The sequence below is a fragment of the Diabrotica virgifera genome, chromosome 3 (assembly GCF_917563875.1).
Source record: "Diabrotica virgifera virgifera chromosome 3, PGI_DIABVI_V3a".
NCBI classification, from domain to species: domain Eukaryota; kingdom Metazoa; phylum Arthropoda; class Insecta; order Coleoptera; family Chrysomelidae; genus Diabrotica; species Diabrotica virgifera.
The window spans coordinates 247,455,045-247,480,648 of record NC_065445.1 but is presented as its reverse complement, the minus strand read 5'-3'; the positions used below and the strand labels follow the sequence as shown (position 1 = coordinate 247,480,648).

At 32.7% G+C, this 25,604-nt stretch overlaps 2 protein-coding genes and 1 long non-coding RNA gene across 4 annotated transcripts in view; 1 reads left to right on the top strand and 2 right to left on the bottom strand.

Moving 5' to 3' along the window:
* LOC114335300 (pickpocket protein 28-like) overlaps positions 1-1,435 on the bottom strand; it is a 50,070-nt gene extending 48,635 nt beyond the window's left edge. Inside the window, exon 1 of one of the 2 annotated variants that reach the window (XM_028285519.2) lies at positions 1,318-1,435. Coding sequence is in view for 1 of the 2 variants with exons in the window: in XM_028285518.2 (XP_028141319.1) it covers positions 1,160-1,246 (87 nt within the window). In the remaining variant the exon portion in view is untranslated. Of the gene's footprint in view, positions 1-1,159 lie in introns of both variants that reach the window. The other variant, XM_028285518.2, reaches the window with a different exon arrangement.
* A 12,661-nt stretch (positions 1,436-14,096) lies between these two features.
* LOC114335301 (rRNA N6-adenosine-methyltransferase ZCCHC4) overlaps positions 14,097-25,604 on the bottom strand; it is a 37,092-nt gene continuing 25,584 nt past the window's right edge. Inside the window, exons 4-5 of the mRNA XM_028285522.2 lie at positions 22,876-23,107; positions 14,097-14,268 (exon numbers count right to left, since the gene is read on the bottom strand). Of these exons, the coding sequence (XP_028141323.1) occupies positions 14,149-14,268; positions 22,876-23,107 (352 nt within the window). The 3' untranslated portion in view covers positions 14,097-14,148. The remainder of the gene's footprint in view (positions 14,269-22,875; positions 23,108-25,604) is intronic.
* LOC126881659 (uncharacterized) lies at positions 20,936-21,935 on the top strand. Its single transcript, XR_007696954.1, has 2 exons — positions 20,936-21,255; positions 21,593-21,935. It is a non-coding gene; the product is annotated as an uncharacterized LOC126881659 (long non-coding RNA).

Sequence of the window (25,604 nt, the reverse complement as noted above, 5' to 3'; positions counted from 1 at the left end):
TCCATGGTGCTTCATGTATGCTGATGATGTCGTGTTAGTAGGAAATAATGAAAGAGACTTAGAACAAAAACTAGAACAGTGGAGGCAAGCTCTGGAGGAAAAAGGTTTAAAACTTAGTAGGACAGAAACACAGTATTTGGAATGTTCATTTAAAGATGGAGTTACTATGTACAAATAAAATGGTATCTTTGGATGGTGAACTGATTGTAAAAAGCAATAGTTTTAAGTAACTGGGATCGGTATTACAGAGTAATGGAGAAATAGATGGAGATGCATACAGTAGAATTAGGGCTGGATGGATGAAGTGGAAAGAAGCGAGTGGTGTGTTGTGTGACAGATAAATTCCAATGAAGCTGAAGGGAAAATTCTATAAAACAGCCATAAGACCGGCTATGATGAACGGAACTGAATGTTGGGCAGTGAAGAATAAAGAGGAACAACGAATGCATGTGGCGGAAATGAGAATGCTTAGTGATGAATGGATGAGTGGAGTGACAAAGAAGGATAAAATTAGAAATGAGTATATTAGGGGACGTCTAGGTGTGGCACTAATTGATGCCAAAATGAGAGAGCATAGGTTAAGATGGTTTGGTCATGTTCAACGTCAAGACATTAATCACCCAATACGAAGAATAGTTGAAGTGCAGATTCCTGGAAGGAGTAGGAGAGGAAGATAGAACTGTGTGGAGAAATGCAATTAATTAGGGAAGTCCACCCCGCATAGTGATAAGGCAAAGATAATGATGATGATATCGCATGCTTTTACAATCTAGGACTTTAAAAAAGATCAAGTTCTCATATCTTGTATCTCTCAAAATTCTCTACAATATGTGCTTTGCATTAATTAAATATCTTTAATATCAAAGAAGTTAAGTATAGTAAGAGAACCATTTACGATTTCCTGTCAATTTTTCGGAGCGTATTGTCATGTTCGTTCACCTAAAACCAGTCCCAAATGGCCAACAAAATTGCTTGCAAAATTTTATCAAAATCAGTGCAGTTCTTTAAATTTTTACGATTTAAATATATTACTGTGAAAGAATGAACTTCAAAACTCAAATAATTTATTATAAGCCAGATGGAAAGACAATATTTTGCTCACATATTGTTTTTCCGTCTTTTTATAAATATCTATTATTATAACAAAATGAAAATTTACCTTTGTCAAAAAAATAAAATAAATCAACTTTAAAACTAAAAAATTATTCCTGTTTGTAGGTATATTTATTTTCATTCTACAGTTCATTCATCCCTGCGAGCAGTCTGCTATAATTTGTCTATTGAATGTTATTTGTTATTTGCATGCATTTTACTCACGTGTTTTGAAGTCTGCAGTTTACCACTTACTTATGGCTGTTGAAGTTCAGACTGCCCAAACGGCAGATAAAGATCGGACATCATCAGTAATAGTAATTAGCATATGAAACAGAACCGGCTAAAATACGTTTGAAATAAAAAAAAAAACTAAATTTGAAATAATGTTAGTCTAATTTCTTTTTTGTAAATTGGCAGGTACTATTTTTTTTCAACTTAAGGTTTTATTAATGTGAATAAACTAAATCCACTAAGTTTGGTTAGGACCTGAAGGCAGGTCGGACGGCAGTATTAATCGTTTCAGTCTACGCATTTCGAAAATATCGTGCACATTTAATTGTCTGGCCAACACATTGATGCACACGCACTCGTTCACTATTCCGGACTAAAAAGTTGTAGGGCTTCTTTGACGAATTTTAGGGGTATGTCGTGCTGAATCTCTGAATCACCTCGTTCGGAACATAATATGGAAATTAAAGTCAATAAATTTTCTGAGCAAAAAATTAAAGCGAACCTATAAACTCAATTTTTTGTGCTCTTTTCAAATGTGCACACAGATTTTGAAAATTTCAATATACAGGGTGTTGTTTCAAGGTCAAAATTACTTTATATTTTATTGTTAATCCGGACCTGGATTTTTCTTGTGATTAGTAAATGGGTCGTTCTGATGTAGTAAATAATAAGTATTGATTATTGTTAAAATGAGTATTTGTTCATTAACTTTAAGAATTTATTATTAAAAGTTAATAACACCAGTTTTTAATCTCAGAGTTCTTAAAAATTTCGATAAAATTTCAAAATTAAAGTCATTAAACTCATAGCCAAAAAATTGAAGTGAACCATTAAACTTAGTTTTTTGTGCTCATTTCAAATATGCAAACGGATTTTGAAAATTTCTATATACAGAGTGTTGTTTCAAGGTCATAATGAATTTATAATTTATTTTACTCCGGACCTGGATTTTTCTTGTGATTAGTAGTTAGATGGTTTGGGATCTACACGAGACATATTAGTACCGAATATCAAAAAAATATAGAGGGCGGTTCTAAAGTTATGGGTCCAGAAAAAAATGGGCAAAATTTATAAAACACCCTGTAACTCGGTTATAAAAATTGAAGAGGTAATAAATGTAGTATATCTAGAACCGCCTCAGTGACCTCTATCCACCATTCAAGTATTTCCGTTTCCCAATGAAACAGCCTGTATAAAAGCACCCCTGCCATCGTGTTATAATAATCACCCGCTTGTTATATTTATTTACATAGTGTTTACGATATTTAGATGGATATAATAAACACTTCTCCGCTGACATAGATCGCTACGCTACACACCCAACCCTACGGGCGTAATCGAGGATCGTTATAAATAATTTAGGTGAGAGAGTCTCACCCTGTCTCACACCTCGCTTGATATGTATTTCTCGCGTCTACTATTATACACGGGCGATATCTTACTGCACCGTAAGAGTAGTAAATCCATTGGTTGACTAACTCCTCCACCAATTGTAGATGAAATAGGAATTAGTCAACCAATGCCTCGTCAGGTTTACAACTCTTACGGCGCCGTAAATTATCGGCCGTGGGCCTATGATTACTGAACGCGTCTCGATTTTTCGAATGACTCTAAAAATGGGTTTATTTAAAACAGTCCTGGACAAAATTATGTAAAACCACCCCTGCCATCGTGTTATGACAATCACCCGCTTGTTATATGTATTTACATAGTGTTTACGATATTTAGATGGATATAATAAACACTTCTCCGCTGACATATATCGCTATGCTACACACCCAACCCTACGGGAATTGTAATTTTTATGTGAATAATATTTTGTTAATATGTAATTTCATTTTCTATACATAAATACCTAGAGAGGTGATAATTTATTTTTGTTGTTCACTAGAGGAGAAAGTCCTAATATGGGCCCCATTTTTTCTTGCAAAGTAGGTTTTTTCTCTTTCATGATATTTAATTACGTGAAATTAGACATATAGGTACTTAGATTCAACATTATTTATTAATAATAATAGTACACAGTAATGTATTAAAAAAAATGGGAAAAACAAATACAGTCGAACCCGCTTATTAGAATCCCTCTTATAGGAATATCCCGGTTTATGGAATATAAATTCGAGGTCCCGAAACGTTTCCATTTACTCCTTAATAAATTTATCCGTTTATTGGAATATGTTCTAATTAAATAATACCGCTTATTAGAATATTTTTCAGGTCAACGAATATTTTTTTTTACAATTTACTAAAAATTTAAATTATGTTTAGTATTATTTGTCGTCAAGGGCCTGTAGTGGTGGAATATATATTATTAGGGTAATAAATATTTATTACTTTGTTACGAGTATCAATTCGATATTTAGCCGACAAATGCATGGGTCATAAAGTAATTTTTATTTGTCTACAAAGTTCTGTACGTATTCTCACCCATTTAGATGCCTGTTATAAAAATTTTAAAAGCAGTTTATTTAGAATTCACTCAGAGGGTACCTACTTGTTTGCAAGATATGAATTATGGCTTCGTTAAATTCGAAAAGAAAAGATCTTACTTTAACCTTCGGATGACCAAGCGGAGGAAATTGTGACCCCAGCGTATGTTTTTCTTTAATAAATTCAAAAATATTTTCAATTTTTAACTCATTATTTTTTTATTTGACTTTAATATCATTCTAGATATCCTCATATTTTAAAATAAATAAAATTCCCTATATTTTACGAATAAAAAATATATTCTGAAGTTGATGTTTAGTAAAATAGCGTCTATTATGTGTAATTCCAAGTAGTTTTACGCTAATGACGTCGACTTTGCAAAGTAACAAGACACTTAACATACACACTACACATGACACTAATACTCATGTTGTGACTGGCTGAATGACATAAAGCCCATGCCATAAAAAAAATTTTAAAAAAAAACTTTATTTTTTTGTTAATTGTCATTTTTGACCTGGGGTCATTTCCCCCCCTTGGTCATCCGTGTAACAAAAAAAGGTTGGTCATCGGAAGGTTAACCCGACGCGACGTGAGGTTGAATAATGTAACAATCCATTTCTTGCTGCCAATACAACTTCGATTCAACCAATGGATTAAGGACGCCCACAAGGATTAACAACAAAAAAGCTATAATTACCGATAATTTCTCAAGAAAAAATAAGTAATTTTATAATATGCATTTTAATAAGAAAATATTTACATATCTACATATTGCATACATTTCATATTAATTACGGTATTAATTATATTGACATAAAAAGACCTAAAACCATTTACATATACTGATTATGTATATGATATACATATTGGCACAGTATGTAAAACTACATATTGGCATAATATGTAAATACTATTATTACGTATATTCGGTACTCTTATTTCGGCTAGCCACCAATGATCAATTATTAGAATATTCCGGTTATAAAAATATTTTTGCTTGGTACAAAGGCTATTCCAATAAGCGGTTTCGACTGTATTAAATGTATGAATTTTGTGCAAATTTTAAAATTGCTCGATGTGTTGGAAGTATCATCTTCTTGCACCTGTTTGCATCCACTCCTGAAGAAAAACCTCCCCATGAGATCCGCCACTGTGTATTGGTAACTTTTTGTTTTTTAACACAACACTGAGTCTTTCTGCTGCTACATAAGTCATTCGGATTCTTCTAGTTATTTCTGCCGATTGATTTTCTTTGCCTGGTTTCAGTGCCGGATTAACCATTAGGCGGACTATTAACCATTTAAGCAGTAATTAAAAAAAAAATAAAATGTTAAAAAAAATCAAATAGGGATAACTGAGACAAAAAAAAAGAGAATGGTTAATTTATGATTTCCAATCAAACTAAGTTTTTTACTTTGTCTTCTGTCAAAAATCAGGAAAATACAGCCGACTTCAAGACAAATTAAGCAGTTCAAAGGCATTTTTATATGTTCTAATCATTCCCTCAATTTGGTAATCAATTTTGCAAGCAAATTTTGCTTAGAAGCTGGTAATTATTTTGGTATGGTACGTTTTTTTTTTTCAATTTCTATCCACCGATGGGCCTTCTAATAGTCCATTCACTCACGGTAAAATATTGCAAGACCTCCGGATTTTAAAGAACCTTTGGATTTGACAGAAGAGCTTGAATTGACATTTGGTATAAGCATAGCTAACATGTCAAAGAAAAAAGTGATATTGTGCCGATGTGTGTTTTTGCTCTAAGGTTGAGTCCACCCCTTCTCGGGGGTGAAATACGTCCGTCAAAATACGTCCGGAAGTGGATAAACTGACCAATTCTAAGCAACTTTTGTTCAATAGAGTTCTTTTATCAAGTCAATACATGCCGAGTTATTTGAACACGTTTTTAGACGGTTTTAGCAAATAACTCAAAAAGTAAGTGTTTTATCGAAAAAAAAAAAGTGAAAAAATGGTGTGCAGTCTGTAGGCCCAGTACAAGCAGAGTTGTAGCTAATGAAAAGTAGGTTCTTATTTCAAATTCCAAATCGAATATTTCAACGTAAAATAATCAAAAAATGAAGCACTTTTCATGGAAAACTCATCATAACTGGTTTAAATATTTAAAAAAAAAGCATTATTCTTGTTTTTTTTTAAGTTTCTAGCATAAAAAGTAAGCAAGATACGCTCAGAATAAAGTTGATCCCATTTTTTGGATAAAAAAACTGGCGAAAATACCCCCTAATTAGCATCCCAAATGAAATTTATGCTTACCACTTCACAAACTACTTTACTTATGTATTGTTTATATGCTCTGTAAGTTTTATCGGTATAAAGTGCTTATTTATAAAAAGGCTGCAATAGAAAGGGCTTGAACAAGTCACTATTCAAGAGTGTATGCAATTTTTTTTATTTAGCTTAATGCCTCGACAACTATTGCGCATTGGCATGGTACAGTGGATTTTTCCAATCAGGTACCTAGTGTAATGAGTAGTGGTACTCCGGTGAGTACCGATCCCACAAGGATAAAAACTATATGAAAAATTCTCTACCCAGGGTATGCAAATTTTGAACAATTATATCTTAATCAATGTTTATCTTCCAAAAAAGCAAAAATCTGAAATATTCAGAAAAGTAAAACCTACATGTTTTTACTCTGTAAGATTTTTGGTATCACTAATAATTTTTAAGTTATTTTAAAAAAAATATATTTTTTCTTTCAAAATTTCAAAAAATTTATTTTACTTCAAATTCCATAATAAAATTTTCAAGATTTTTTCGCCAAAAAAAAGTAATCAACATTATTTAAGCTTTACTTGCTTAATTTTGATACTTGAAACTTGTTAAAAAAACAAAAATAAAACTTTTTTAACACTTTAAAACAGTTGTGATGAGTTTTCACCGAAAAGTGTATTTTTGGTTATTTCGTTGAAATATTTGATTTGGAATTTGTCGAATGAGAATCTACTTTACATTAGCTCCAGCTCTGCTTATACTGGATCTACATATTTCACACATACACCATTTTTTTAAATTTTGTATATGCTATATTTTTCCTAAGAATTTTTTTCGATAAAATACTTAATTTTGGAGCTATTTGCGAAAAACCGTCTAAAAACGTGTTTTTTGTATTCATAAAAAATGAATATATTCACTCGCAAATAACTCAAAATGTATTGATTTAGTAAAAAAACTCTATAGAAAAAAAGTTACTTAGAATTAATCAGTTTATCCATTTCCGCACTTATTTTGAATGTATGTTTTTTCACCCCCGAAGAGGTTGCACTCATACCCAGGGCAAAATCACATATCAACAGAATATCCCTTTTTTTTCTTTGGCATATTAGCTATGGACTATTAATGAGAAGTTGTTGCGAAATGTCGGTTAAAAGACTTGTATACTATATAGATGGTCAGTTAGATTTGATGCTGTTAAAGCAGTACAAATATTATATAGGAAAATGAATAAGTAGATATTAAATAGCCCTTTTAACCATTATGTGGTACCTACAAAATTTTAGAACGTTTTAGTGCTGCTAGTGAACATTAAAAGCTCCAAGTATAAATAAATTTATCAGATGCAGTTATTTTACTTAAATCTTCAGCAAAGTAACTAAAGCAAAAAAAGAAAAATGATCTTTTTTACATTGTCGTAATTTATTTTTGGAGTAACTACTTCCCAAAACAACATAAATATCTGTAAATTTGTTTTAAGTAAATGTTCGCTATAAAGGGGCCTACTTCTAATGGCCGCCTAGGGCCCCATGATGCCTTAAACCGTCACTGCCTAGTTTGATCCATCTAAGTTGATTATGATATTTTGATTTGTCATCACTTTTGTTTCATTTAAATTCATTTTTAAACCGATTTTCGCAGACTCTTTTTTAAGCTCCTTTAGCATGTAGATTAGTTTCTCTGTATTATTGCTTAAGAGGACTAGTCATCAGCAAAATCTTAGATGATTTAAAATGCTGACATCGATTTTAATTCCGCGTTGTTGCTAATTTAAGCCTAGAGAAGTCGCGCCGTTAGAAAAAATCCAACATTTGATCCTTTTCCGTGATAACTTGATGAAAAATTTTGCAACATAACTTTCCACTCGTAAGTGCCTCGAGGAAGATTGTAGTAATGCGTGGAATTTTTTTTTTATTTTTTTTGTTGTTTTATTTTTTTGGAATTTATGGCTTTGGCGAGAACCAATTAGCTTTAAAATTGTTAGAAATAAATATGTTTAACATAACAAGTCAATGAAAATATTGTAAAATAGAAATTTGTTTTAAATTCGTATTTAAATTTGTATTGTTAGATAAGAAGCGCGACTGCTCCCGCAAAATATTGAATTTAAGCAAAAAGTAATGTTTATATTTGACATAAACATTTTATTTCTGTTTTCTGACAACAGTAAAATGTATTTTGAATTAAATAAACTACGCAAAGTTTTCTTTTTGTGCCAATCAATTTGATTAAAAACCCTTGTTGTTTTTGGACACCCTGTATAAATAATTATGTTAATGTTCATATTACTGAATAGAGAATTGAATTGCCTTTCAAATGAGCTATCACACGATCCCTATTTTTATTGAAAAGTCATGGATTACGTCATCACGTCCAGGCGGATGACGTCACTAGTATGAAATTAATGCCAAAAAATCCTAAATTAAAATAAAAAATCGGCCTGTTTCGGGAATTTCTAATAATGTTGTTTATTTAGTTAATAATGAATTTATGCGTTACTTTATGGACGCACTTCTTCTTCTTCTTCTACGGCACTACAGCCCAAATTGAGCCTTGGCCTCCTTTATTTTTTGCCTCCACCCTTGCCTGTCTGTGGCTGCCCTTCTCCATACACGGACTCCTAAAAGGGCTTGTGCGTCGCTGTTTACTGTGTCTTCCCAGCGCTTTCGTGGCTTCCCAACCGGTCTCTTTCCTTGCATTCTAGCATTCAGTGCTCGTTTTGGTAGCCTATCCTCTCCCATTCTTATCACATGTCCGGCCCATTGCAATCTTTGTAATCTAATGAAGTCTGACAGGGGCGTTTCCTTATAAAGTTGATAAAGCTCGTTGTTGTATCGACTTCTGAAGATTCCGTTTTCCCTCACAGGTCCTAGTATTCTCCTAAGTACTTTCCTTTCGAATGTGTCGAGTTTGTTTTTGGATGTTTCTTTCAGCACCCAGACTTCACTGCCATAGCATGATATTGGTCGAATTAAGGTTTTATAGATTCTCATCTTTGTATTTCGGTGGACACTTTTTGACCGAAATATATGGGAGAGGGCAAAATAAGCTCTGTTTGCCTGCGTTATTCTCTTCCTTATTTCTCCATCTTCTGATCCGTCGGCATATATTTCTACTCCCAGGTATGTAAACTTTTCAACCGTTTCAATGTCATCTTCATGTATAATGTTTTCTGGGACTATATTTCTTCTCGTCTAAGTCATTATTTTTGTTTTTTCTGTGTTAATTTCCAGACCTAGCATTTTTGTTTGTGTTTTTAACTCTGCATATGTTTCCTGTGCTCCTGTTGATGTTCTACTCATAATATTAATATCATCAGCATAAGCGGCCAGTTGAACCGTTCGGTTGGTCAGTAGATTTCCTCGTCCAGTTTGCATTTGCCTAACCGCATACTACAGTGCCAGGTTAAACAATGTTGGGGCCAGCCCATCTCCCTGTTTTAGTCCCTGCGAAATGTTAAAAAAGTCTGTCCGGTGGTTTTGTATTCGTACACATGCCTGAGTTTCATCCATTGTGGCTTTAATGAGTCTTATTAACTTGTGTGGTATTGCCAATTCAGCCAATATATAGTATAGTTTGTTCCTTTTGACTGAGTCGTATGCCTGTTTGAAGTCTACAAACACGTTGTGAACATCAAAATTGTGTTCCCATGCTTTGCTCAAGATCTGTTTTACTGTGAATATTTGATCCAGTGTCGATCTTCCCCGTCGGAAGCCCGTCTGATACTCTCCAATAATATTTTTTGCTAGTGGTTGGAGCCGCTGGTTTATAATATACGTGAGGACTTTATATGCTGTACATAGTAGAGAGATTCCACGATAGTTTGTCTCCTTTTTTATAGATCGGGCATACTATACTTTTCTTCCAGTCGTCGGGTACTTTCTCTTCTTGCCATACGTCTCTGATGAGCGCGTGGATGTGACTTGCTAGGTGGTCGCCACCTACCTTATATAATTCTGCTGGTATTTCATCAACTCCCGGAGCTTTGTTGTTTTTCTGGGCCTTAATGGCTTCGAAAACTTCCTCTATGGTTGGAGCTTCTACTCCATTCTCTTCTACGTAGATCATACCCATTTCATCTTCCATGTCTACTTGAGTTCCAAGTAGTGTCTGAAAATAATGCTTCCAGGTTTCTGTGACTTTCTGTTGGTCACTGATTATTTGCCCACTTTCATCTTTACATAGACTTGTTTGAGGTTTATACCCACTTTTTATCTTTTTTAGGTATTCGTAAGCCCCTCTAATTTCGTTGTTTTTGAAATGTTCTTCCATTTTTTCTATTTGTCCATTTTCATAGGCTCTCTTTTTATTTCTACATGTCTTGTCTGCTTTCCGTCTTGCGACTTCAAATAATGTTCGTCTTTCCCGTGTTCTTCTTGTTATGTACATTTTGTGTGCTTCATTTCTTTCCTCGATTGCTTGTCTGCACTCGTCATCAAACCATGCTGCTCTTCTCTCCTTTTTCTTGTTTCCCAGGGTGGACGCTGCTGCTGTCAGTACTGCTGTTTTGATATTAGTCCATTTGCCCTCTATGGAGTGCAGTTCTAGCGTCCTTAACTCATTTGCGACTTCTTGTTCGAACTTCTCTTTACATTCCTGAATCTTCAGTTTTTCCAGGTCCAGTTTGTTTGTTCTTTGTTGTCTTTCGTTTCTTTTGCTGTTAACTCTGCATCTAAATTTGGTTTGTACTAAAAGATGGTCTGATCCACAGCATGCTCCTCGTCGTGTTCTCACATCGGAGATACTACTGGCTGCCCTTTTGTCTATCAGCACATGGTCAATTTGATTGGTTGTGGTTCCATCTGGTGAAATCCATGTCATTTTGTGTATGCCTTTATGTGGGAAGCATGTGGAACTTATAACCATGTTTTTACTGGTGGCAAAATTTATCAAAAACTCCCCATTCTCGCTTGTTTCATTGTGCAGAGAGTGTTTTCCTATTGTGCCATAGAACTGCGGTTCCTTGCCTATTTTAGCATTCATATCACCCATTATAATCTTGATGTCATTTTTTGGCGCATTATCATATACTATCTCCAGCTGTTGGTAAAAGCTTTCCTTTGTATGTTGCTCTTGATCTTCTGTTGGACAGTGAATGTTTATCATTGTTAGGTTGAAGAAGTGGGTGCGAATTCTCAACTTACATATCCTTTCACTGACTGCCTGGAAGTCGATGATTTTTGACTTAAAATCACTATCCACCACAAATGCGACTCCACATTCTTTGCTTCCTTGTTCCTTCCCACTATATAGAATTGTGTGCGTTTTAGTATCCCTGACACCTTTCCCCAGCCATCTTGTCTCTTGAAGAGCAGTAATCATGATCTTATATCTTTTTAGTTCTTGCAGAAGTGCGGTTTGAGCTCCTGGTCTATTTAGCGTCCTCACATTCCAGTTTCCAAATGCATAGTCCATGTTTCGTAGCTTGAGTCGTTTCCGAAAGTTCCGTCCTGTATTCCGAGGCAAATGTTCAGGTTTCGTAACAGTGTGTTTTTTCCGGGAGTGGGTTGTCAGCCCACTGCCCAACCTTCCTCCTTTATCCGGGCTTAGGACCGGCAGTGGTGACTCCTGAGCTACTCGATTCACCCATTTGTCACCACAGGCGGAGTTTTATGGACGCACTGTATACGAGTAATTATATCTGTTTATACAGCAGCGTGTCTACTTAAGTTTGAAACATATGGGAAAATGTTTTATCATTAATTTTACGAAAAAAAGTTGTTCTTCATAAAAAGTTCTGCATGCTCTAAAACCTAAGATTCAATCATTATATATCAAATTTTGTCAATATTATACGAGGTCTGTCAAAAAATATGAATTTCGTTCAAGGGTAAAATACCTCTATTTCTCTGAATATCGAAAATTCTTATTATGAAAAGTTGTTTGGAATTTAAAACCAAGATCGAATATCCAATAACATGCTTCCAATTGAAAAAAAATTTCCAAATTTTTCTCAAATTTATGGATACTTCGTTTTTATTTATTACCCAAATTATAACTCTTTTATTATTAATTTCACGAAAAAAGGCTGTTCTTCATGGTCTAAAACCTAAGATGCAACCATCAGTTATCACATTTTGTTAATTTTATACGAGGTATGTCAAAAAATATGAATTTCACTCAGGAGTAAAGTACCTTTATTTTTCACAATATTGAAAATTGTTATTAAAAAAGCTGTTTAGAATTAAAAACTATGTTTCAATATGTAATTACATCCTTCTAATTGAAATATTGTGAAATTTAAAGGTACGATACTCATGAGCGAAATTCATATTTTTTTACACACCTCGTATAAAATTAATAAAAGTTGATATATCATAGTTTCATCTTAAGATTTTTTAATAATCTAAGATAATTTAATTTTATCAAAAAGAATAACTTTTTTTCGTAAATGAATAATAAAAGAGTTATCATATTAATTTGTAATAAATAAAAATGACGGGTATTCATAAAGAGAAAAATTTGTAAAATATTTTTTTTTCAATTAGAAGCATATAATTACATATTTGATTTTGGTTTTTAATTCCAAACAACTTTTCATAATAAGAAATTTCGATATTCAGAGAAATAAAGGTACTTTACCATTGAACGAAATTTATATTTTTTGACATACCTCGTACAATATTGATAAAATTTGATATATGATGATTGAATCTTAGGTTTTAGAGCATGCAGAACTTTTTATGAAGAATAACTTTTTTTCGTAAAATTAATAATAAAAAAGTTTCCCATATGTTTCCAACTTAAGTAGACACGCTGTATATGTAGCAAAAAGTATATATAATGCCATCCCCTCTTTGTGAACACACACACACTTATAAACGAATAAAAATAAAACATATTTATTTGTTTTTTATTCATTGGCGTTTTTTTTTTTTAATTTTTGTTTTATTTGTTTCTCGGGTTAGGGTCAAAAAACACATTCTTAAGTATGCTAGGTTTATTGCAGTTTCGACATTTCTATTTGAATACAATAAATTGAAGTATACAATACTTACAATAATATTAATTGCAATAAAAACTTAGGCACCATAATTTAATAGATGTCGAATTTAATAGGTGCCTAATTTCCTCGGTACAAAAGTAGGCTTTTAATAAGTACATATTTATTTTTTTGCAGTCTTGAGTCAGCGTCTCCTTGAACAAAATTATCGCCAACCGCCACTGTTTAAATTTAAATTTAAAGTCTCGCAAATTAAAAACTGGTCGCACTTGCCCCACCTTAACCTAAATAAGAAAAATTAAGTAACACACCTCGTATAATATTTGTACAAAACATTGTTGCGTTAGGTTATGTTAATTGGTACATATTAAATTTTGCCGCCAACAAACTATTACTGTCAAAAACCTTTTCTGCTAATGTAGAAATTAATGTATTATTAATTTATTTTCATGAAATACATTTCCCTTGGAGTTAGGTGTGTTCCGGTAAAAACGATGTGTAAACATTTTTAGGTATTATGACAATAATTAATATCAAAAGACATGTATATTTATATTTGTTTTTTTAATTAACTGTTAAAAAACTGATCATCATTTTTATAATGTAGGTCAAGACATACGAAAATCAAGGTGGGGTTTTTTATTAACAATGAAGCAAAAAAGTGTGAAATATTGAAAAAAAACTACGCATTGTAGATGATGTCTAAAAAATGACTGATCAAAAGATCGTCTTAAAAATAAGATCTTCTAAATCCAAAAATGTTTACCAAGAAAACAGTCATTACAAATTAAACCCGAAAGTATGCATTTTTTTTCAATTATCTATGATTATTACAATAAATAATAAAAATATTTAAAACATATTTCACGTGAGTTTTTACGTACATGTAAGAAGTATTCTTAAAGTTAAGCACTTCAATTTAAAATAATAAAAAAATTTAAAATTTCAAACCATACCCCAACCCCCCCTTAAGAGGGTGGTAGGTCTCTGTTACTACAAAAACAGTTGTAGTTTTTGGCCTTCTCTGGGTCTCCTTAAAAGGCACTCAAAAAATAAATAGACACACCTTTCAAAGAGTGTATTCACCAAACTGATGCTACTTATACTTTGTTCTTGAGCAGCTTTTTTAAAAAATGAGAGTAGAGCTGTAAATAAAAGTCAATTCTTATTGAAAATTTATAATAAAGTATATTATTTAAAATAACAAATAATTATCACTTTTTCTTCTTTTTGCGATTTGCTTCAGCTGATTTTTTCCTCTTCTGGCCTTGTGTTGGAGTTAGCAGTGGACAATCAGCTTTCTTATGGCCTGATTTCTTACAATTAAAACATTCCTAAAAAAGACACCAATATACATACTTATGCAATGCAAAATACTAAATTGTTAAAATACAATATTGTTCAAATAATACACAATTAAAGCTACTTTAATTGTGTTATATTTCAACAATCGCATTGATAAAGGCAGGCGTACCATAGGGCAGTATTATTGGTCCACTTATTTATCTTATGTACAGGGTTATTCATTATATTTTGACTCCCCTGTAAACTGCTTTGTTTACAGAATTAGAAAAAAATGTAAAATACAAAAGTTATTCGATTTTTAAATTATGATTTTTGACACATATATCATACCAATGACGTCATCCATGTGGGCGTGATAACGTCTACATCTATAACGTCATACTATTTTTTAAATGAGAATAGGGGCCGTGTGCTAGCTCATTTGAAAGGTTATTCAATTCTCTATTCAGTAATATAAACATTAAGATAATTATTTAACCAGGGTGCCCAAAAAATTATTTTTTGAATCAAATTAATTGACACAAAAAATAATGTATGTAATTTATTTAATTTAAAATATCTTCTACTGCTGTTAGAAAACAGAAATGAAAGTTTATTGCACATTGCTTTTTGCTTAAATTCAATGTTCAAACTGCCAAGAGACAGATCGGTGACAGTTGACCATTAAATTTAATTGAAAAGTAATGTTTATTTGTTTAATAAACATTTATCTCTGTTTTCTGATAGCGGTAGAATGTATTTTGAATTAAATAAATTACATACATTCTTCTTTTTGTGTCAATAATTTAAATAAAAAAATTTTTTGACACCCTGTATAACTAATTATCTTAATGTTTATATTACTCAATAGAGAATTGAATAACCTTTCAAATGAGCTAGCACACGACGCCTATTCTCATTAAAAAAAATAATCGATTACGTCATCACGCCCAGATGGATGACGTCACTAGTATGATATATATGTCAAAAAATCATAATTTAAAAATCAAATAACATAACATAACTGTACATCTTTTCTAATTCTGTAAATAAAGCAGTTTACATGGAGGTCAAAATATATTGAATAACCCTGTACACAGCTGACCTTCCAGTAAGCAACCAAACAATCACAATTTCCTTTGTAGATAATAAAGCGATAATGGTTAAACACAAAGACCCAGTCATAGCTGCAAGAATTATCCAATAACATCTAGTGAAAATTCAGGATGGGACAAGAAACTGGAGAATCAAAGTCAACGAAGCAACATCAGTGCAGGGTTACATTTACCAAATACAGAGGTACAGTGCCACGTGTTACACTAAATAGAAGAAAACACATTTTCAACCAAAAAACCTGCTAGATAATAGTGAGCAGACTCAGAGACTGAAGAGGTACAAACCATTGGAGCTACCATTGAGGTTCTAAGCAGCAGTGAAGTGAAGTGAAGTGCAGTAAAGTACTTTGCGTTAAAGGCACATTCCAATCATCAAGGAAGACTAGTGGAGTTTTTGTTATCACTGGATAACAAATCCAAATTTATACATACACCTTTTTGTAGAAACAAAAACCATGGTTATAATTTGATAAAAAAATTTATACGTTGTGAACAAGAGGGTTATGTCGCGATAATTTTCGCATTTCATTTTATCCCCTTTTTTACAGATTGGACATTAGGGTGGATCGAAAAATCGAAGTTTCGAAAACTGTTTTGGAATAGTGCGCAAAAGTTGCCAATTGGTATTACAAACCTAATCTTTATTTGCGATTTTTCAAAAAAAATTTCATCTTCTGCCCTCTACCGGGGGTTGAAAAATAAAAAAAAATTAAAAATACGAATTTACGATTTTAAATGAAAAGTTAAGTAATAAGTAGATGTTGTTAGTATAAAAATGATATCCAATCGAGATATTTTTTAAATATGTCATATTTATTCTTCTACCCACTCCCTACCCTCCCCCTTAATTTTGATTATCTATTGTGTAGTCTTTTTGGACTCAAATTTTGGCATATCTTTGCGCGAATCAATTTGATAAAATTGTCTCTTTTTGTGATCCAAGAATCGATGAAGATACTTCAGTTACGAGCTTCACGATTCTCTCTACAGATTAGGTGTGACAGGGAAATGTAGCGATGTCAATGATTTTCTCAGGAGATCCGGAAATAATATTTTTCAAATCCTCTACTTTCAAACCTTGAAGCAATGGAGGGCAAGATATTTTATTGTTTTGTCAATCAATAAGATCAATATCATCTGCTTCAAAATTAATTTGAGGAATAATAAAAGGTCGGATGTTAGATGAATCATTATTGGCCTTAGTTTTTGCATTGAGAATGCGACGATAAGTGCAAGTTCTTTTATATGCGGGCGAGTGTCATGCAGCATACATAGCAGAAGACTTTCCGGATATACAAAATAGGCATTTCTTTGACTTACCTACAGGGTCTATAAAACTTTTCAAATATTGCTCTAAGTATCGACTACGCTTAATTGCTTGTAAAACATGCCTTGCACCATTCACACATGATGAATTGCATTTGATATGAAACCATAAAAGAGCATAAACCGTGACAATAAATTTGGTCAGTTTCTTTAATTCTGATGTTGGATTTTCAGTGCTAACATAAAGACGTATAATGCGATTGGCCAACATTAGCCATCGGGAATGACTTCAACTTTCCAGGGCTTTGGTTAAATAAATCCACAGAACAGTTCCCTGTAGAAATTGCGACACAAATTTGAAACAAATATTTCTGTTCGGGATTAAAGTCAATTAAATCTAAAAAAAAATCCATAAAGTCCTTTATAAAAGGTATATTTGTTAAAATCCCTATAAGGGGCTACATCACAGAACAGAATTAGTTTTTAATCGGTTGACCGATCATCATCAGTGTGTGCTTGAATCTAACAGGGATTTTAACAAATATACCTTCTATAAAGGATTTTATGGTTTTTTGTAATAAATGGTATACAGCCAATTACAGGACATTTTTTTCCTCGTGAATTAAATCTACTTCTGGTAACTAACAGTCAATAATGTCACAGTTTACAACCGGCATATTTTCGCAATGCAGTATTTGATTTCCTACAGTTCCTGCAAAAGCTCTTGGACTTTGAGTTTGACCGTCAAGCTTTTGGAAAAGATGCTGTAAAGGCAATTCATTAGCGTGAAGCTGACAGATAAATATTTGTAAAGGGCGGCCTAACGTTAACTCTAGTTGAAAAATTATACCATTTTTTCTTCCGGTATTTACCACAGTGCCGTCATATCCTTCTACCACTAGTTCTTCTAGATTATACCTATAACTCTCTAAAAAGTTCACAATATTTTGACAAATGCTTAGAGCCGATCCAGAAAGGGGTACTGCGTGACCTAAAAATGTGGAGCCTGGCTCTTGAACTAATGAAACCTGTTCTTCGAGTGCGGTTCCTCTGTGGGGCTTGCCTTCAATATTTTCTTTCCTTCCGTCAAAATATATGGCATTCAAAGTTTCGGGGGAGTTTTGCATACAACCTTTTTTTCATTGATCTCTTGCTCTTGTCAGTTTGGGATCAATGGGACCAATATACTAAACAAACCAGGGCCGCCAGGACCAGGCTTCTGTTGATAATGCCAATAAATTGTTTTTTTCGTTTTTCAGAAGCCTATAGAGGACGGAAGATAATATTTTATCCAAAAGTCGTAATAATACTTTCTTATTGTCGTTACTAAAGGTAAATTTTGGTGGGTATTCCAATTCAATTTGTCAATTTTCTTTTATTTTGTGATTATTTAACATTTTTTTTTTTTCGTTTTTCAAAGGCCGGTAGAGGGCAGAAGATGTAATTTTATCAAAAAGTTGTAATAACACTTTTTTATTATCGTTACTAAAGGAAAATTTTGGTGGGTATTCCAAATCAATGTGTCAATTTTTTTAAAATATGGCGATAATCGATCCACTCTATTGGACATATTATAATCCCTGTTTTCCAGTCGCTAGAGATATTTTCATCATTCCAAATCTTGTTTATAAGCGCATGCGTTTGTCCGACTTGTCTATTAAATATATAATATGATTGATTGATTGCGAAAATCTAACAGAAGCACATGTTAACAAAAGGACACCGCACACGTCTTATGGAAAATTTAATGTCAGTCAAATACAATAAAATTCGAAATTATAATAATTTCATACCATTACGCCAACTTTGATTTTTGATAAGGCGTAAATTGTAATTAAAGTTTATGAAAATCATATTTTTGAAGTCTATAAAACTGTCCTATTCATAAAATACTATTAGTCTAATAGTTATTTATGTACCAAGTCAGTAAAGTTACTATTTATAGAACGAGTCTGAAATTATGAGCAGAGCGAGCATAGCGAGCGAGGCGAATAACAGACGAGTTCGATAAAGAGTAACTTTACTGACGTGGTGCATACAAAATTTTATCGCCAACAATTTGATATTGGTTTTAACACTTACTTACAATTTACAATTTAAGAAGTTTTTAAATTTTAGATGTAAAAAAAATTCAATGACAGTGACAGTGATGACAGATGACTTTTGCATGAGGGCCGCTTTCGGTTTTTAATCGATAGTTATCAATATTGAATAATTACTAAATCGGTAAAGTTTTGATTTATTTTATATGAATATAATTACAAAATACTACAGAATTTCACTTTTTGACATAAATTTAATTAACAATGTAGTAAATTTTGTATATTATTTTTAATAATTAAAGTAAATAAATTGCAAGTTAACTCAAATAAATAATCGATTACTGCCATCAACCACTTACATTCAATCTCGATTAATAGCGGCAGGTAAAGAAAAATTCTTCTTTCAGTACAATAAAGTGTTACTTTACTGCCGCAAATGAGGGCAAATGAGTACAATAATGAATGAGTTTAGTAACGATTGGCGATAAAATATATTATCGCTATTGAAAACAGCTTATCCCAGCGTGAGGCTGACCCTCAGTTTGCGGTGCATCACTGGAAGTGCATTGTCATTTATTATCTATAACAGGGGTGGCCAAGCTCCTTGATAATCCGAGCCGCAAATAAATTTGAAATTTTTCGCGAGCCGCAATTAAACAATTCTTTAAATTTAGAAAGTGTAAAAAAGTTATAAAATTTTTGGCTCAGTGTTTGGATTTCACGAATTTTAAATTGAATTAAAATTGTTCACATCGTTGTTGCAAATGTGGAAATAATTCTACAATCAGCCTTTACTATTTCAGTATATTTAGATTCTTCATCATCCTTCCATCTTTTTCTGGTACGGCCTACTGATATTCTACCGTCTCTCAAAAAACATTGTCTGTAACACTCTGTCTTCCTCTGATCTTACCACATGACCAGCCCATTTTATCTTAGCTTTTACAAATATGTCTTACGATGAGGGCCAAATATCATTCTGAGAACTTTCCTTTTAAAACCAGCAGCATATTTATTTTCCGCTGATGTAGAGTCCATGTTTCTTGGATCTTAACAACGATGATAGGGGGTAAGCTGCTCTATTCACTGCAGCTATCCGTGCCGAGACCTCTTTTTATATGTGGTTATGATTACCGCCCTCAGATATTTAAACTCTTTTACTACTTCGAAGTTGTAGTCGTTAATAGTTATGTTCTGCCTAACTCTTGGTCTTGGATTTTTGGTTACTAGCATGTATTTCGTCTTCTCTTCATTTATTCGAAGCCCCAGACGACCTGTTTCTTCCTCGAGTTGTGAAAACACCTCTCTCATGTCTCTTGTAGAATAAGCAACTGCACCTAGATCACCAGCAAAGGCCAACAATAGTTTTGATCATCGATTCGCAAATCCCTCTGTCATCTCAGATGATATTTTACTTATTACATATTCTAACGCCAAATAATAGCAACGGTGATAAGGGGTCTCCTTGTCAAAGTCCTGATGTTACAAGTTACACTTAGTGTTGTTTCACCAACAACAAATAAATCAATGAATAGTTATTCGTCGATTAAAATTTATTAGACGTTTATATTTATATTTTGTTTCAATATAATTTTGATAATTTAATGTAAAATTGGCGAATTTACTTTCTTTAAAATATTTATAGCGAGATTATTTTGCCAATTTATTCGAAGAGTAAGTATTTATTTGATAAATAACTAAAATAAGTCTTATGTGACGTTAGTAAAATGGAGAAATGTCAGTTTATTGGTCGAATAACTTTATTCATAGAATAAACTACTATTTGTCGTTGGTGAAACCGGCCATTAGTCTTTTATATTTGTTGTTGTCAGTAATAATTACGTACTTAACTTATTTAAGACATTTTGAAAGAAAAAAGTTAAAAGTAATTCAGATATTTATTGAGAGCCGCAGATAATCCTTCAAAGAGCCACATGTGGCTCGCGAGCCACAGTTTGGCCACCCCTGATCTATAAGATAAGAGACCTTAATACCTACAGAAATATTTATGAAATGCCTTTCTACAAAATAATTTTGTCTCTCTATGTTATATGCATACCTATTTCATTTAAGATTTATTTATATCAATTTACGCCTTCATTAATCAAAATTTAGAGTTGGCACAAGGATCTGAAATGATTTTAATTTCTAGACGAACCTATTCATGTATATTTTATTGTATTTGAGTGACATTACATTTTCCATAAGATATGTGAGGTATCCTTTAACAATATTGAAAATTGAAACAAAACAAATGATATTATGATGTAACGTTACAAACGTCACATCTTTGATATTTTATTTTTAAATAATTATTTTACCTTATTTCCTTTAATATTTCATTAATCATTATCTTCTTCTATTTGGTTTACCCATTTCCCCTTTAAAAATTGGTTGGCGCTCGTTCTATAATAGGCAACCCTATTTACATTGTATCATCTCTTGTGTTCCATGTTCGTGATTTCAAATTTCGTCCAAGGTTCGTTGTCATGTCATTTTAATGACAATGACAACCCCCATATCTCATTCTCAAAATGGAGGTGGAAATGTTTTAAAAAGCAAAGCAGCTTCAAAAATAAATCATTTTATTTCAACAAATCATCTTCCTCTTGGGGTGAGCTACAAATAGTTTTTTCTAATAATTTCTTACAGTCATTATATTCCATCCATTCCATTCCTTCTTATAACATTTTTTATAAATATCTAACCTAACTTCCAATGTCAGACCATGTGTTCTAATATTTTAGTTTCAAATCTTTTTAATTTACATGTGTTTGATTTCTATATTTCTTTTCATCTATTAATATGCACGTTTGGTAATCAGAATTTTAACTATTCTCATCTAAATTCTATGTAATTTACCCTTGCCAATTACTATTTCTGAATACTATTTGGCAAAGGTATATTTTGGTTTTTCTTCTTGATGATTGATATGTGTCTCTGTTTTATAGTTTTTGAGAATAAAGATCACAGTCCTCCCTCCGGGAGCTTCAAGCCATCCACACCGGTGATGGAACTAGGGCTATACCACAACAATGGACCATGAAATCTAGGCTGCAACACTGAACATCTTTTGCTGCACTGACCTAGGGCCTCAACATCTGCCCAGGTCAAGAGAAGTCCACAGCAGTACCATACGACATCAAGAAGATACCATCAGCTACCAAAAGCCATAAGTATAATCCAGAATTGTTAGTTTTTGGCAAGAATTTGAATACATTTGTTAATGCAATTTACTAAGTCATTTTATTTATTATATCTTTATGAACAATAAACATGATTAGTTAAAAACTATGTTTTGTTTGCTTCCATTCCAATTTTCAGAGTTCATTCTAAGGTTAGGACAAGACGAACACACACCTGAGTGACTGAGCTAAGCTAGGGGTGTAACGATGGCTATCTTGGTTAGTTGGGGTAATATTTTCGAATATTGTTTCAATTAGCTGGGGTAGTCCATCGCTATTTCGTTACAATGATATTAAAGACTTGGGGGTCACCCTTGATAGAAAATTACAGCCTTCTCATGATCTGGAGAATGTTGTTAATAAGGCTTTCCAGATACTTGCTTTTATTAGAAGATGCACCCAGGACTTCACAAATATTACAGCTTTAAAAACCCTCTACTGTGACTTGGTCGTCCCCATCTTGAGTATGCCTCCTGTGTATGGTCTCCTTTTTATGGAGTACATACTATTGCTCTTCAGTTAGTTGAACATAAATTTTTAAAGCAAATTGCATATAGACTTAATATCTTGGACAACTACAATGATGCAGATATTCTTAATATCCTAAATATGGCAATAATCACTGCTCGTCATAAGAGAAGGGATCTCATCACTTTCTACAACATCCTACATGGAAAAACTGGAACTCCTGAGCTTCTGCAAAAAATGAATATCCATGTCCCACTAAGAACAACCAGGGCTACAGTTAGTTTCCATTACCCAATCCACTGTACTAACTATGGTCTTAACAACTTCCTCACCAGAACTGACAGACTAGCAAACCAGCACCTTAACATTGACCTTTTCCAAACTTATAGCAAGTTCCTGAGTCAGGTTTTAGTAAACACTAACTAAGTAAGACTTATTATTCTGTAATCTAAAAGTTTAAAAGTTATAAATTGTAATTGGGCTTTGCCCGTTTATAAATAAATAAATAAATAGATATTATTGATTGAAAATACATGACAACATAGTATGTAAATACAAAAAAACATAATAAAAAAAACTACCTTAACAAACTCAATTTTTGCACAGCTATGTTGAACTTGGGCACATCTGCCACATTTTTTACAATGTTTCCATGTGGGTTTCACACATCTATTACACTCCTCACAGTGAACATATGTAACTCCATTTTTTGAAGTACAAGAGTTGCATGCAGCACAATGTTTATTTTCTTTTGCCACCCATCTTTTACATATTTTACAATGTTTATAGTCTGAAGAAGGTAATTTTATCAAACTGAAAGACAAAAAATATTTTAAATGTTAGCAAAATTTAATCTATGCCTTTAGACACTTAGGTCCCTTTTATGAACGTGTTTTTGTGTGCATATTAAATTTATAAATCAAAAATGAATAACCATTTTCAATTTCGTTGCAACACGAAACTACAGCCACATCATTATTCCAGTTCAATCAGAGAGTGCAGCAAGCACCTCTACCGGTTTCGAAACTTATTAGTCTCTCATCAGGAGGCACATATGCTGCTCTCTCTGACCCAACTAGGACAAACCCAACTAGAACAGGGATGCCCTAGCGGCAACTGCTAGCAAAAGACTAAGTTTTCAATCTAATAGCACATAAGACAACGCCAAAGAATGATACTCTACATCCTACCAGACTGAAAACAATGGGAACCTTCTCTGGTAACACCTCCGAGGCTTCTACAGAGTGTTTTCAATCTGGTAGAATGTAGAGTAACATTTTTTGGTGTTGTTTTATGTGCTATTAGATTAAAAACTTAGTCTTTTTAAATGTATACAAATTTAATAATAAACAGCAATAAAACATTTGACAATATCACATATTTATATTTTTTTATATTGTGTTGAGCCCTCTTTAACTTTGATTCTGCTTATACCCGTCTTGGCATACTTTGAATACAGTTAAATTCAGTTTGCTTCAATTTGTCATTATGGTTCCAATAATATATCAGTTCTTCAATCAAAACAATTTAGAAATTTCTCGTTTTAAAAGCTACCAAATATTTTCTATGGGATTAAGGTCAGGAGTTCAACAAAATATTAAAAAACATATAAATATGTAATATTTTCAAATGTTTTATTGCTGTTTATTATTAAATATATTGTAGTTAATGTTTAACATTACATAACAAAATTAAATTTAAAAATAATTTTTAAACAAAATGGACGTAGTAGAAGAGGTATTAAGACATTTGAAAGAAAGATATTAAGGAGGATATTGAGACCCACTTGCGACAATGTTATATGGACAATAAGGTTCAACATCGAGTTATATCAATATTACAAAGAACTCTCTATAGCAAACTATGCAAAAATACAAAGATTGCGCTGGGCAGGTCACATTATAAGAATGGATAACAACAGAACACCTAGTAGAACACTTAGCGTAACTATGGTTGGACGTCGGCGTCGGCCAGAAGGAACACCAGAGATCGATAGATGAAGCAGGGTTACCAGGTCAACTGATTTTTCAGTAGACCTACTGATTTGAACTCCAATATACTGATAACTGTATAAAACCTACTGATTTGAACTCCAATCTAGTGATGTACTCAAAACTGTATAAAATCTACCGAAAAATCTAAAAAAAATGCAGTGCTAAAATATAAACCATTTCTTATTCATATTATACAACCCAAAACCCAGCATCCAACAACGCATTAATCTTCTTTCCTTTTACTTTACCTAAATTTCTATAAATAGTCGATATATTTGATATTAAAGTTAGCGACAAAGGATTTTCATGGTAATAATGATGTCAAGTGCCTAGTCTAAGATAATAAGGGACAAGGGACTCTTTCGTCGAGAATTGTTTTGTTTTCAATAGACCATGTGTCATATGTTTCCAATATTCGGAACTGTGTCGCCTCGGAGTTAATTTATGGTTTCTCATGAATAGGTGGGTACTTTATATTTTGGTAAATGGAATGGGTAATTTTTGTCTTTTCTTTAGTTTAGTACTTATTCTGTTTCCAATTTCCAATAAGTGCAGAGCGTGTTTTGTTAAGTTGTGAGTGGTGATATTTAGACTTTGCGGTGTTGATTGTAATAATTAAATATGAGATAAGCAGTATGTACTTTGTTTTTAATTTATTAATTAGAAATGATTAATAATTAATTTCTATAATTTATATTTTTGTTGGAAATAAGCACTGAAGCACATAAAATGAGTTTATTTTGAAGTAAAATAAAAAAATAAAACGTCAAAATAAACTTATTTTACAGTAAAGTTGTAGTATTTTAGTATTTTATAACAAAAGTATTATGAAGGTTTTAAAAATACGAGATTATTCCGCTGCGTCCGTAATATAAAGGTGGCCGCAGAAACCAGTTCATAAATAAGGGAATCTACATTATAATAATTGGTTAGGAGAATTTTTAAACTGGCCGATATTTAGAAACTGGCCGTTAGTACAGGTGGCCGTTAACACAGGTTTTACTGTATTATACATGGCTTAAAAATCTATTGATTGCTACTGATTTTTTGAAAGCAAAACTACTGAAGAAAGCAAAACTGACCTGGCAACCCTGAGATGAAGTGAGAACCGATGCTAAAGAGATATTGAGGGTGGACAACCGAAGGAGAGCAGTCAGGGACAGAGATACTTAGAGGTTGATGTTGGAGGAGGCCACGGCCCGACTTAAGCTGTAGCGTCATAAGAGAGAGAGAGAGAGAGAGAGAGAGAGAGAGAGAGAGAGAGAGAGAGAGAGAGAGAGAGAGAGAGAGAGAGGGGGGAATAGTTAATTTTTATA